The following is a 15,211-nucleotide window of genomic DNA, read 5'->3' on the forward strand; positions in this document are numbered from 1 at the left end:
TGCTCCTATGCAGCAAGGCCACTACATGCTGAATTAAAGGATCAAAAACACCAGTGGCTGCTTGGCCTGTCTGGACTCTTTAGCAGCCCTGTGGACTAGGACAGAGTTTGAYAGGGAGGACATGGACCAGGAATGGAGGTGTTTAAAGGACAGGCATTCCAGGTCCCTTCCTCCACCCTCTTTGTGACAGTCCAACACTTGGCAAGGTTCTGAGAAATAGCACATGGATGGAGAGTGTMATGTTTAATACCAGCTCTGTTTACATCATGTCACATGGCATTTCTGGTTTAGAGTGGTAGAGACTATATTGTAAACACACAAATATATGTTACTCTTGATATGGCAATCACAGTACACAGTTCAATTACAATACCTTTGTCACTCCCTTTACTGGTCCCTATGAGATATATTGAGATATATTCTGTCATCATGTAAGGTGTCAGGAAGGAATGGCAGAGWTGATGTCAGTTCAAGCCCATTTGCTCTCGACAACCCAGGCAGTTGTCTGGGTCTTACATTCTGTGTATTCATTCTCCCCATGCTGGTCTGGTCTTCACTCTGGGTGAAGAACCTACTGGTTGATCCACTCAACCTTTGATAGCCACTTRTCCAAAACAAAGGCCAACCCATGCTCCCTCTGTAGTGAAATAAAGTCATCTTTGCACCTGCTCTTGTTTATCACTCCCTGAACTTCAAAACTGTATCACCCTTGTCAACGTTCTCTTGGCCTTATTCCATTTTAGGACTTACTGCTCAGTCACATCCATTTAAAACCAACCCCAAAACCTCAACAAACCGAGGTGAGGTTGGCTTAAAGCTTGCAGTTTCTAGGATTTTTCTGTCTAAATAGTGCATCCTTTTTGCAATGGCATGTTTTTATCTACTCCTACATAAGCAATGTAGAAACTGCAAGGTAAAGGAAGACGAACAACCCCAAACTGAAGTTATTCAGAACTACTGTGAAGATTATTCTTGCAGCACATTAACTTCCCAATTGATATGGAATTGACTTGGGCCACTGTTCAGTTTTTCTTCGTGAGATTCTTTTAGTCCTCTGCCTAATGCCAATACTCAAACTACTAATGATATGATAGAGCTTAACTGTGTTTTCCTGTGGGCAGCACATGGATAAATTGTGTTCTCCTAGGCAAAAGCAATCATACATTCTTCATCAGGCAATTTGTTTATCAGGAAACAGTGCTTACTCATTTAAGTTTAGAAAGGATCACCTTATAACAGAAGAATACGTTTTCCAGCTATACAACTATCTTTGGAGCAAGCAAAAGTTTAAATCCTTGGTAACTGGGCTCTGCTTGGTGTGCAAATTCTTATTTTTCTAATGTAGGGTAAGGTAAGTGCAATAAGTTTTTCAGACGGTCAGTATTTTTTGCTGTTGGGTATTCTTTTTAAAACATTAAATTAGGTCATCACCAGTGCTTGTGCAAAAATTAGTGTTCCTAAAAATTTAGTTCTTTTGAGAAGGCTTCACTATTATGGTAAGTATTGAAAAATATAGTCTTTAAGATAATGTTTGTTTCCAAAAATACTATATAATCACAGAGGAAGGAGAAGTAATATCTAAAACCCCATTTTTCTGTTTTACTCTGCCTTTTTCACTGTGTAACAGTAGCCCAGTAATTCAAATACAGTTACTGTTTTCCAAAGTGAGTTCCCTAAAAAGTAGAGTGAGAAATTCTCTATTTTTGAAATTTTAAAAATATGTGTTTTAAGAATCTGTGCTTTAATTAAAGGTTTTCAGGCAGCTGAGTGTGTTGTATTTTTTTCAGTGCACATGAGTCAGTCTGGTACAGATATGATGGCTTTGATCAGTTTTTTTTAGAATACCCGAAATAAAACAGAAAACAAACTTCTGTTTATTTTTAATTTTACACAATTCATGTTTACACTTCCCACTATTCAGTATTTTGTATAAAATCAAATGCAATCTGCAGTATTTTCAAATGAGACACAAATGCATATTGAACTAATTAACATTACAAGATAATATGAAGCTTTATCTTAAAAATACCTTCAGCAAAATAAACTTTCATTCCATCAATCCAAGTTAAAAAAATATGATTACAAATATAAGTTTAAAAATAATCAGGATGAACAGTACTGATTAGTCAAAAAATTTTAGACCTTGATGGCCTGTACATGAGTTTATATGTATGACAATCTGCAAACAATATAAAAACTGCAGTGCAACACACTGGTGAACAAAACATTTGTTTTGTTTTTTTTCTACAATCTCTTACTATTTTAAATCAGCAGTGCTTTCTCTGCTGTCATCCTGGGGCAAAAAGACAAAGTCTGGGTTAACATCCAAGTTAAATTTTGATACTGTAGTGAAAAGTAGCAATTTGACCCAAGATATTACTACATGCTTGAGCATGTAGTATCTTTTGAATTAAGAGATTGAGGGAGAATCCAGCTGTCGCATATTTCAAAGAGGAAAGATCTCCTAACTGATGACAGCAGAAATAACTTCATTCAGCCGCTCTGTTGTACAATGGTGATGCAGCTGCCACAATACATTTCATTTTGGCACATAATATTTTGCAGTTCAGAAAAAATTCAGAAATCAAGAACTTCCTCACCCATGCCCACTCTTCATTCTTGTACCTAAGACAACTTTGGTATGGTACATTAAAAATGTTAGACAAAGTATTAAAAATTCCTAACAAACTAAGCAGTACAATTAAATGGGACACAATGAGGTAATGAGCTATTTTTCCATATAAGGCTATTTGCAAAGTTCAGATGTAAAATTCCTTTGACACGGATGTGTTTTGCACTAAAATATGGGGTAATGACGGGGTATCCTGCAACACATTGATGCCAAACATGCAGTTTTGGTTTAGCTTGAGTTGCTATTGTTTGTGCACTTGCATTACGCAAATTTACTTCTGATTAACCTAAAAGTGCTAATAAATCTGCTGGTTACTTTAAAAGAGGCAAATTCTAATTTAGAATTTGGAAGGGGTAAGAAAGAGATCAATCATTTTTAGGGTAAAAGAAACCGCTAAAAGAAGCAGCTCAGCTGAAAGAAGGGCAAAGCCAAGCACAGTATATATTACTAAATCTTTAAYTGCTTAAATCCCTTCTTCAGCTTTCTAAGATGAAAATTTTGTTCAAAAATAAACAAGATTCATATTTGCACAACAGACATATTATTGTGGTTATCTGTACTTCAGCTTTTGCACAAATGGCTTACTAAAAGACCCCAACCAACCAAAAAAAAACCCCAATCACAATCCTCTCCCAAAAAAACCCTAAACAAACCAACCAAACACAAAACCCCCTAAACTAAAACAACGCCAAAACAAAAACTAGCCCTCCTCAACACCCAAAAAATAAACAAATCAACCCCATTCAAACCCGAATAAATTTTAATTGCCTTATCAGGATGAGATCAGTCCCTTTCTTTTAGATGCTTTTCACCTAGAAGGAAAGGGAAGTTTAAAAAGGCAACAAACAAGAAAAATTGCAGTCTGAGCCTTTGACAGTATTTTATTTTGCTCTAAACCTTCTCTTTTTAATTTGCATTCATATTTGCAGATTTTGACTAAGTGCATGGATCTTACCTATAAGCTTACTTACACTTCACATCCTGTTTTCTCTCTTAATTCATGATGCTCTGAAAATGCTTTGAAATCACTGTGTTATATTCATRCTGGCACTCAAAAATCACCAGCCTAACAGAAGGCTTAGTTTTCATTTAAAAGTATGTAGATTGAAACTAATCACTGAACATTTACATTCAAATAAAATTCTCCCTCTAACAGAGGTGATCTGCATCTTTAAAGACTTCAGTTATTCCATTACTAACATTTCAGATTTCTCCATTTCTTCTACTTTCTACTGTAAGAGTCACTAAATCAACAGATAAYTGAATGATATTTAAGGCTATGTGGTAACAGTCCTCGTCTGAGGGATATGCAGCTATAACCATCTGTTGGTGGACAAGGGTACATCAGTTATGAAATTTCATAATAYGAAAAGTAGTAGGAAAAAAACACTGTAGTCCTGTAGTGGATAAAAGTTTCARTCTCAAGTAGATTGCCCTACGAATACACCATTTTTAACATAGGTGAATTGTAGTTCTTAAAGTGTTAGTTAGATGTCAAAATTTTTACCTGCTCCTGAGCTCCACTACCTCAGTTGCGTGGCAACCTTATTTTCCCTTTTCTTGTGTGCTGCACTCATTAAGTGCCTGAAAGCTAAAAACCAGCAACATCCACATGGAACAGAGTGTATCAAATAAATCTAGGGGGAATTATTACCTTTTATATAAGGTAATCTAAAGTTTCACCTAAAGGACTTGATAGGAAACTAAACAATAGTGATATTTCAATATGACAGCACTGCTTTAAATGGTAAACTGTTTTTCCTCCCTTTTAAAGTCATACCAGATTTAAAGCAGTTGTAACTAGTTCAAAGAGCCATTGGCTGTGAACAACTAAAAATCTGTCACTATTAAAAACAAGTTTATCACTTAAAATCAGTTTTTTCCTAAATAAACCACACAACCTTTGACAATAAAGCACTCTTTGGTGGACAATAGTTATTTTGTATACTCAATACTGCAGCTTCATAAAAAACTTCATACAAAGTAAGAAAGAACAGCCAATTGACACAGGAGAGTACCAATGCTATTAGAAAAAAAAGCTTTTGGGGTTGATTCTCAGACTCAAGTGCAAGACTTCAGCCCAGTCTGAATAGACAACACAGATTTATATACTTAAAAGCTCCCACCATCTTTTAATTTCTGGTGGTCAGCAGCTAAGTGATTGCCATCACAATTTATACACATGCATCATACATACTAGCAAGCCCTCTTTATAATAGAGAGCTTAAATATTTACACCTGAGTCTGAATGTATATAGATTTTGTTGGTTTTGTTTGAGAAAGTGTTAGCATGGTAGAAAAAGGTCTACCAAGCATGTTGACAGTTCATTTTATTCTACAAGTAAGGAAGAGATTGTTCTATTTAATTTTTTGCTGAAAAATAGAGCCAAAGCGATCTTCCTTGAATTGCAGCAAGTCCCCTCTAGTCATATCCCCTTCACTCCTGAATATCCTCTTCAACATTGGTGGCTTATTTGAAATTCCACGCAATACTGTTTTCATCTGTGTGACGGATTGGCTGCTGAAATAAAACATATTTGAGTGAAAAAGTTAACGATTACTTAGGATATATTTCAAGCAAACATTTCTAGCAAGGTAAAATGCTCAAGTGGTACTTCCAAGAAACAAAAGGTAAAAGTCACTGCACATAATAACACAGCAATACTGATTGTCAAGAATGCACAGATTGGTCTGATCACAGAGAATATGAAGAAAATTCTGTTCCATACAGAAATGCAATAATTTCATTAAGTGCATTTGTAAAACATTCCTTTTCTTTTTCTCCCTCTGAGGTATCAGACCATAAGAAAAGTAGAAAGAATAGTGAAGAAACAATTTTTTTTTTTAGAAGTTAAGCTTAGATTACATATAGAAAAGTTCTGAAATATTGCAGGTAGTTTTCAGTATTTGAACAAGGGTGCAAAAGACTGCTTTGTAATACCCAGCAAAGCAATGGCATATGTGATTTTCAAAGTGTATTCTTCTCTTCGTTAGCTTTTGTGATATTTCTCTTTACAGTTTTCATACTTCCTCCCCCCATACTCCCAATTTTAAATGTTGTAGTACCTTAATCTGCATTCCCTTAAGAACCTCTACCCATCAAAATGCGTTTACTGTTTAAAATTTCAACTTACTACAAACTGAACTTTAAATYTGGTCTGTGTGGTAACGTGGAAAAGACTGTTTAAATTGTGTCTTACGATGACTCAGCTGGTTTGGATGTGATGTATGCACCTTGTTAAAATACTGTCAGGAATTTCTCAGTAACAGGCAAATTTACAAGGAAGATGTCTTAACTGGAGGAATAAGGGCATCCACGGAGAAAGACTGTGTTAAGGTTGAGCAATTTCCTGCAGTGATTTCCTGCAGTTCAAAAAAGGTATTATTTTAATCACAAGGTATGTGTKGTGTCCATCAGTACTTTATTTCATAGAAGGCAGCTGACGTCTAGAGATGTTCTACAAAGAAAATGCAGTGAGTGTTATAAATAGGATTGAAATTCCCTAAGATCTCTTTGCAAAGCTGGAATAGTGTTTTAACTGTAAAGATCTGTTTTGACTGAAAAATCATTCTGGAGACAATCTGTGACAGTGTATCCAACAGTCTGAAGGATGAAATGGCAAATGAATTCCCAGCTCTGCAGATTATACTGCATTAGGATGGGTCACGAGTGTGACTGACATACAGAAAGAAGTGACTACAGTGACATGAAGCAGCAACAAATGAGATTGATGTAAAAATGGTGCAAGATGTTTTCACTGGAATATAACGGACAAGAAAATGAAAGAATGAGGATGCGCAGTAATGTCAGAAATTCAGTGAAGTAAATGAAGCCTTGACAACGACAAATGTTGGTTAGGGCATGATGTCAATATTGTAAAAATAATTATTCTCTGCCCTGCAATGCACTTGATCTGGATTAGGTCAATGAATCTAAGTACTAAGAGGTAATACAAACTGCTCATAGTTCAAGAAATGAAATTTAGATGAAAAGAAAAGGCATACTTAAAAAAAGACTGGTACTTTTTCAAATGCTACAGGAAAAATAAAAGGACACCTACAAGATTAACAACGAAGTACTGCATTCTAAGTRCATTAACTTACAGGGTCATACCAAAACACCCTCCAGAGGGACCAGCATCCAATTAGCCCTCTCAGATTATAAAACAATGAAGAAGTCCATAACAGTGACAGAACAAGGACAAATTTGATTATTGGATAGAAATATAAAGTAACTGAACTTTGACCTCTAAAGTTAGAAGAAAAGGAACAGTATTTGGAATGAAGTATTTGGGGTAGAAGTTTTAGCAAGTTCATTAAAATATGAAGGGAGTAATTTATGAAGTTTGATATCAAYTTGATGCTTGGTCTTCAGAGTCATAAATCTGGCAATATACCTAAAGGACTTCTTTCAAAATAATTTATAATTAAGTTCTTTTATGAACTCTATTTTAGGGATGCTGTTTTCTCCTAAGGATAGGTGTTCTCATCTTGCACAAACAAAGGTCAGCTTGGAGAAATGCTTTCCAGGAATTGAAACCTCTTTAGATTACACATATGCATGAATGCAGCTACAAAACATTGYGAGCAGTTTAAAACTAGAAGAAGCATGAAGGATAAAAATGGCAGGCAGAATCCCATCAATTCTGTATGGACCAAAACTGACATGGTGAAAATTAGGCAGAATAGAGAAAAAACTCAACCAACCAAAAGGAAAGCCTGGAAAAATACTACTGATTTTTAGAAAAAGATCTATTTCAGGAAAAATATATTATTTTTTACAATGTTGTTCAATAAATCAAAGCAAAGTCACAACCAACCAAAAATTTTCTGTATAGAATTTACTGCTGCCTACTGACTATTTCCATTGTCTGGCAGAATGAGTTTTTCATAACTTTGCTTCTGTCAAGGTGACAGGATGAAGAAGGAGAAAGAAGAGCTCTGTGAAGTAAAGCTGCAAAAGAACTTAGAATTTTCAACAATATTTATAAATCAAGCCACATAACATAAGAAGTAGTTATGTGCCATCTTTTACTCTTCATAAGTAAAGTCTCTTCAACACCTGACAAACCCAACTGAGAGTTTTTCTCTATGTGTTTAAGACAAATTCCAGTATATTGTGAACAGTGGRAATTGTTTGGTTATTGTTTTAAGCTACACTCGCATGCTCATCTTTTATAATGATCTGGAGAGTTTCCACAGAAGGKTGTGACCACATGCACACACAAAGGTACAAAGCAGTAGTCTGGCCATCYGCTTCTGGGCCAAAAGGCACTTTCAGTCTTGTGTAAACCCATTATAATTTAAAATTTCATTCAGCTTTACCGAACAGGGTCAGTTGAGATTATCAGCCATACTCTCAGAAAAAAAAAATCTTGTTCCAGTATACACATACATTTTATACACTTCACCTTTTCATAACTAATGAATTTCAGATGCTCATCAAATTTCTCCTAGTTTTAACTTCATGCACTAATATTTGACTTAATACTGTGAGCAATTTTTCCATCTCTTGCTCCAGGTGAACAGGTTTTCATGTTACCAAAATCCCTCATCTTCAGTAATTCTGCCTCACATTAGGAATTATTACATAAAATTCTCAATGTTGAAAGACTGAGCAACATAAATAAATTACCTAGGATGTAAGGCTCCAGATTCTCAGTATGTGACATGAACCATGTCATTGTTTCTCCCTTTCCACTGCTAGGGGAAGGAGTTGAACCATGGCAAAGCTCCTGCCAGCAGTGGATACAACAGCTCAAAATATTTGCCTAGAGAACATTTACAGGGTCTGTAAAGAGGATAACTCTCACCTTTCCAAACAGTTTTTTCTTGCAGCAGACCTGGTAGTTCTTTTAGTAATGTCTGTACTGTCAGAAATGCTAGGTTCAGAGGTTTTATTTTTCTGAACTCTGGACTGCAGAATTACTCTGTAAAGAGTAGGAAAAAAGAAAGATTATATAACTGGGAAGTTTCTAGAAAACACTGAAAAGATGGTATTACAGTTGCAATAGAGCTAGCAAGTATCAGCTGGCTTTTCACAAATCATTCTGAAAAGCAAACTCTTCTGCCTGAAACACATCCATCTCTTTCCTAACATCCCTTATGTTATGTTAATGGAAGTTATTTTTAATAGGAGCATAGCATCTTGCTTTGCTGTTTGGGTTTTTTTTGGTTATTTTTGCTTTCAAAGAAAGGATGAAATTAATAGTTTTGAATTTTCTGTTAGATTTTTGGAAGACAAAAAGATCCAAAATTGCATTTTCAATTATGCTAAAAATTTTTAAAAAGTTAAAATCTGAAGTATGCAACAAAACCAAACATTATTTCCAGACTGACACAGAACTGACAGARTAAATTCAGAATAAAACCCAAGTAATTCAATTTGTGGAGATCTAAGTCTTATCTCCTTCAATTAACCATGAGATATTCCCTTCAAATAGGAAAGTCATTGCAAATATTGGCATTTTTCTCTTAGAGGGAACTACTGAGTTTTAAATACTCAAAATTCAGCTTTATGCTGGTTGTGCTCAAATGCTTCTCTAAAAGAATCTATAGCAATATATTGACTTCTTAAATAGGCAGATAAATCCTAATGTTGTTTATGTTAATAAACCAAGAATTCCAGATTGTGAAATGCAAACAACTATTTTTATCCACCAGACAACTGATTCACCAGAAAACCACGTCTTCTGTCTTCCTAAATAACTGTTGTGAAATTATGATACTATGGAGACAGAAAGTAACAACTGGTCAGTGGAGTCCATGGATATCTATTTAGTGCATCATTTTATACAACTATTCTCTAGTCATTCCATCTGTGCCCAAGGTTCCAGCTATGAAAGTATGCAATGTTTTAGCGATTCTGAGCTAAGAGTAACTTAGCTATTACTGTTTATTCCCTTGCTATTATTAGACTCTAATTTTCAGTGGTTTCACTGAGTCCAGTTATATGAGCAGATTACATTAGACTAGAAATCAAAACTTTCATTAAGTAGCATAAGTTACAGTCTGGTCAGTTAATACTCTGAAGAAACTATTTTCACAGAATCCTAGATATGAATACTGAACACTAACTTTTGGAGCAAAAGTGAAGAGGCATATATGGAGTATACTCATGTAACATACTCACCGAAAACAGACATGGAAAAAAACTCCAATGTTTTGATTGTTTTATGTGGGTTTGGTGTCAGAATTAGAAGATGCATTTGAGATTAACAATTTAATCTAAAATACATTCTTTATGCAGTAAAGCTGATGAGCAACCTTATTTTTACTATACACTACTTGATTGTTTAGCAAACAAGTGACTATATAACCACAAATTTCAAGTATTTTAAACTTCTACTTGAATAAATCTCTCTTAATATTTCAGCCTTGCAAAATACTGTCACTTGATTTGCAAATGTTCAAACAAAATATCCAGTTCTTCTGAGGTAAGATRCAAGATTGTAATGACAAATACTACCAAAATGCAATGCAAATTCTATTGTAAACACAAGGCTCTTGAAGCTGAAGGAATTATATAGGAGGCAGAAAAGAACACCCCCAGATACCTTCAACCTCATATCATACTTCTTTAGGTAGAAGAAATTCTTCTAATGAAAAGGTTTTCCTTGCATGTCAAGATGAAAACATTTAAAACCTGAAAGCTCACACTGTTGTTTCTACTGTGATTGTAAAACAGTGTTAACAAGTTTTGGTAATAAATTTTTTTTATACAGCATGAACAAAGTCAGTCTAGCACTCTTTTGACCAAGCATTAAGAAAGAAAGCAAAAATTATTGGAATGTTATCTAATTGTTTATATTCTTTCTCTCATAAACACCCATTTTTTTCTAGACACCAGTAACTGGTCAATATACATGGCTTAAACCCATACATTTCTCTAACATGAACTGAAATATGAGCCAGCAGTGTGCCCTGGTGGCCGAGAAGGCCAATGGTGTCCTGGCTTTTCCTGGGGAATAACATTGCGAGCAGGTCAGGGGAGATGATCCCGCCCCTCTACTGTGCCCTGGTGAGGCACATCTGGAGTGCTGTGTCCAGTTCTGGGCTCCTCAGTACAAGAGAGACAGGGAGCTCCTCGGAAGAGTCCAGTGGAAGGATATGAAGATGATGAGGGGACTGAAGCATCTCTCTTATGAGGAAAGGTTGAGGGAGCTGAGTCTGTTCAGTCTTAAGAAGTGACTGAGAGGGGACCTCATCAATGCGAGTATCTGAAGGAGGAGTGCAAAGAGCCAGACTCTGCTCAGTGGTCCTGAGGACAAGAGGCAATGGACACAAACTGATGCACAGAAGTTCCACCTGAGCACAAGGAACTTCTGAACTGAACACCTGGGCAGGTAACTGAGCATTGGAACAGATTGTCCAGAGAGGCTGTGGATCTTTCTCACTGGAGATATTCAAGAACTGCCTGGATGCAATCCTGTGCCATGTGCCCTGGGATGACTGCTCAAGCAGGGACATTGAGCCACGTGACTTCCTGTAGTTCCTTTCAACATTATCCATTATGTGATTCTGTGAAACACTATGAATCAAGATACCATTTTGCACAAACACTTAAATATTCATCTTTTCAACACATCATAAGGTAGTCGTTACTTCCCACAGAATTCATCCTATCTGTTCAAAACAAAGAAAGAAAATATAAGTTCTAAATGGAACTAAGTGGTGTAAYAAAAATATCCACCATAAAACCAAAAAAACCATAACATGCTTGTCTTTGCTAAAGGGAGAAAAGGAGATGCCTTATAAGATCATCTCAGAGAGAGCTGTGAGCAGGGTATAATCCTTAACATCATCTGCTCTTCAGCTGATATGTCAYTTTAACATCTCAGATATACACATTCATTGAGCTACCCCCGAGTAAAGAAGAAGAATTGAAATTCCTGTAAACAAAACATTTCCTAATGTTTTAGGAAATGTTAGTGTTTCCTAACAGCAAATAAACCCTCCGAGCTGTCTTTGAGCCTGAAAACTGTCAGCTGAGGAGCACAACACYGCTATCACAGCTTTTATTAGAATGATGCTGCATATATGTTAAAGAGAAGAAACTAATGTATGGAATTTTGATTTAGCACAGCCTCACTTGATCGCAGGTTCAATAAAGTTTTTTATAATGGATATGAGATGAGGCCATGGTAGAGGAAATCCTGCCAAAATCTCAGCACAAAAAAATACCCCAARCTATGTAAGAAAAGTATGATCTCAGGACACTACCTTTACTGTTTGGTAGCTGTTCACATAAAATAGCATGTCCTACAATTTACAGTAATGCCAGCAAACACATCTGATGTACACAAAGGTTTCTAACTCCATGGGATATGATAAAAAAAAAAAGGCAAAAAAAAAGCAGACTACAGGATGCTGTAATAATCACACTATTAAATATATATTGTAAGAACTTTTTATCTCCAGTTCATCTGTAATGGAAACATCACTTGGTAGTTCCAATCCTAAATACACACCCAAAATAGCAGACTAGTTTATACACTGCTTTCTTATTCAAGCTAACAGCTTGGTCTTTAAACAAATCAAAAGCTGTTTAAAAGGAACTGCATTTGAGTGAGTAGCAGCATTTTTTAACTCAGTAAAAGGGCAGAACATAGACACACCACCAGGACACAAAAGCCCAAACTCCACAACCCAAAACAAAAACCACAAAATTTGAAGTGCAAGCAATGTAATATGTATTAGAGAGAAATCAATCCATACAACAAGCTTTTTAAAAATATGTGAATTCAGTATCCTAAGGAAGGATGAAGGAAAGAGAGGTAACACAAGTGCATGTCTTCTCTGTCTGCAAAAGGCATTTTAGTCTTGCCAACCAGTCTTGGCAACCTGTCTTACAAGGTCTGCTTAGTGCAATACTGCTTTCTCCTTCAACACCTCATGACTTTTAAGAAAATAGACCTCAGACTTCTACCACTCTACCAAGTCATTGCCAGGCAATAAATTATTGATAATTCTTCAGCATACAGGTAGWTATCCAGCCAACATGACTGCCAGGCTAGCCCAGAGTGATCCATGGTCCTTACTGATAATTTAAACTCTTAAAACACAAGAGACATTAGCTGCAGAATGGAGAGAAAGTTAGCCTAGTTTTTAAGAGAAGTCTAAGTGTTTGCTCTTCTTATACTTGCACCAACACTGTGTGATTGTTAATCTTGAAAATGAAGCAGCAGCACCAGTAATTGGAAATTCCCAGTAAATGGGAATAACCACATAGTGCTTATATCACRTCTACCAACATCAAATACTTCTTTCCTCTAGCAAGGGAGTTTTAAGACAGAACACAGAAACAGCAAGAGAACGAAAGGATGATAGTTGACTGAAATCAATCTTACAGTACAGCAAAACAAAGCACAGATTGTTTCATCTCTTTAACCTGCATTTTAAGTTTAGCTTTTTAGTATCCTTTCAGAAATCCAAGGTCTGAATTCCAGAGACCACCGATAAAAGAAATAGTGCTGCATTCACTGTAAAACTTTGACAAARTTAGGGGAAAAAATAAGCTGAAAGATCTTTATTTCTTTACATGTTTTTTCTCCAAAAGAACACATTAAGATGACCTCAGTGAAGGCTAACATCTCCCAGTTCTCATTCTACAGTTATTCAGTCACTTATGTTAGCAGAAAAAGTTTCATGCTTTTTTAAAAAGTTGCAAGGCCAAAGGTAAGGATGACAGAAAATCCCAACCTTCATGTCTGCCAGGACAGAATATCTTTTCTTACGTAGTACTCTGATGTAAAAGATTTTCTGACCCTTTTTTATTSTGAGAGCACCAAAGTTTCAAGCATTCACCCAAGGTAACCATTCTGCATGAGAGTAGTGATGACAGAGGAGCTCCAGGGAGACTCAGAAGCAAACAAAAAGTGCATGTGGATTTCCTGGCAGTTCCGCATGCTGCTGAAATTTTTGTTTGGGCAAAAGATGTAAGTTGTCATTTGATGAAAACATTGCACCTCTTAAGTAGAAGCAAGGCACAGAAATCACTGCAGCTACTCTGACAAAAGCGGGGTGAAGAAATAAAGGAACTGTTACGCTATTAATACATTTCTCAGCTGCTGAATCCAAGTAACAGAATAAAGGAACGTAAGTAGTCTCCTAAAGCTATAAAAAATAATTGTGAACAAAAGAAGATGAGCCCAGACTAGCAGGGTAAACAAATGAGCCTAAACCTAATACTGCAACCTGCCCCACCTTGTGTTAAGCTAAAAAGGTAATAAGAAGTCCTGTTTTATGCCATAGCATATAATACTYGATCTGTTTGCAAAAACAAAGACCTAGAGACATTTCTAACAAATTCTAATTCTTAGCATTTCGTAAGAATGAAATCGTGTTGGGAAACTAGCCTATTTTGCAAGTTCATGAACTTTGAAGTAAAACTGAAGCTAACATCTGCATCTGCAATATGCAAAGGATAGAATCATATTTTAAAGCAGTACTTTTTCTTTATTACKGATAATTTTGCTTATGAACTTTTGCTTATTTGCAGGAGCATGCAGAGGACAAAAGCTTCAAAACTAAAGATTATTCTAATTATAAGAGCTCTTTGCCTTTGTTCATTGCAAGCCAGCAACAAAAATCACTCAATTATTCCAAATAATATATACAAAAATATAACAAAGCCAGAGCGACAGAATTTATTCTTGCAACAAAGCCAGTAAGAAACATGACATGAAAACATGCATTTATGAGTCATAATAGACAGAAAGTGTGAATATTGTAGAGAAATGGAATGGGACACTTACACAGTGGCTCTCTCTCAGGGGGTCCTGATGGTTACTATGTTCTTAAACCATCTAGACAGAATAGCAGGCTGGGCAGAAGGGAGCCACATACAATCCACCAGATGACAATACTACACAGTGTAGACACCAGCATAGCTAGGAGCCATCTAAAAAGGGGTTGGAGGGGGAAGTAGAGATGAAAAAAATTCAAAAGCAAAAGCTATTGCTGCATTTTAGCTTGTTTCATGTTCTTCAAAAGCATACTGCTCTATAACCTTTGCCAAGCATTTCTTACTATGACTAGCAATCCATGCAGCCATAAACTGCCAAACGTAGTACTCATGTGCTGCTGGAATCAAGGCAAATTTTCTGAAATCCTCACCAAAGTCACCTATTGTCAAATAAAGTCTGTATCACTCTTGAAAGTGCATGCAGGAGCAATACAATMTCTGAGCACTTACTGCTGTCTCTTATGCAGTTGGATCAGCCTGTATTCACACATCCTACTTCACAATCACACATTTTGATACTAAAACATTAGATCAGAGACAGGTACGTTTCCAGAAACAAACAACTTATGTAAACAAGATGATGGGGTGTATTACCTTCCTGTGTAAGAAGCAAAAGCCAATTCATAATCCTTTGCTGCAGGTGCAGAATATTGCTTATTAGAACATATACAAAATATCCATTCAACAAAGCATAAAGAATTTATGAATATATAGTGAACTTCAATGAACATGCTGTACAAATCCCTTGTGGCTTAAAAGTAAATAATGTCTCTAGTTTTCAAAGACTCTAACGGTCCCAGCTTCTGGTGCTCTTACTTTGCTTATCCCCGCCC

The 15,211-nt window shown here is 36.0% G+C and overlaps 1 protein-coding gene across 8 annotated transcripts in view; it reads right to left on the reverse strand.

Annotated features, from left to right (window-relative positions):
- Window positions 1-1,697: 1,697 nt before the first annotated feature.
- CDC14B (cell division cycle 14B) overlaps window positions 1,698-15,211 on the reverse strand; it is a 44,947-nt gene continuing 31,433 nt past the window's right edge. Inside the window, exons 13-14 of one of the 8 annotated variants that reach the window (XM_057384596.1) lie at window positions 8,446-8,562; window positions 1,698-5,150 (exon numbers count right to left, since the gene is read on the reverse strand). In XM_057384596.1, coding sequence (XP_057240579.1) covers window positions 4,991-5,150; window positions 8,446-8,562 — 277 coding nt within the window. In that variant the 3' untranslated portion in view covers window positions 1,698-4,990. The other 7 variants (XM_057384588.1, XM_057384640.1, XM_057384624.1 and 4 more) reach the window with 7 other exon arrangements.

This window comes from Malurus melanocephalus, unplaced genomic scaffold, assembly GCF_030028575.1.
Source record: "Malurus melanocephalus ecotype Western Australia unplaced genomic scaffold, MMel_1.1 scaffold_15, whole genome shotgun sequence".
Classification (NCBI taxonomy): Eukaryota; Metazoa; Chordata; class Aves; order Passeriformes; family Maluridae; genus Malurus; species Malurus melanocephalus.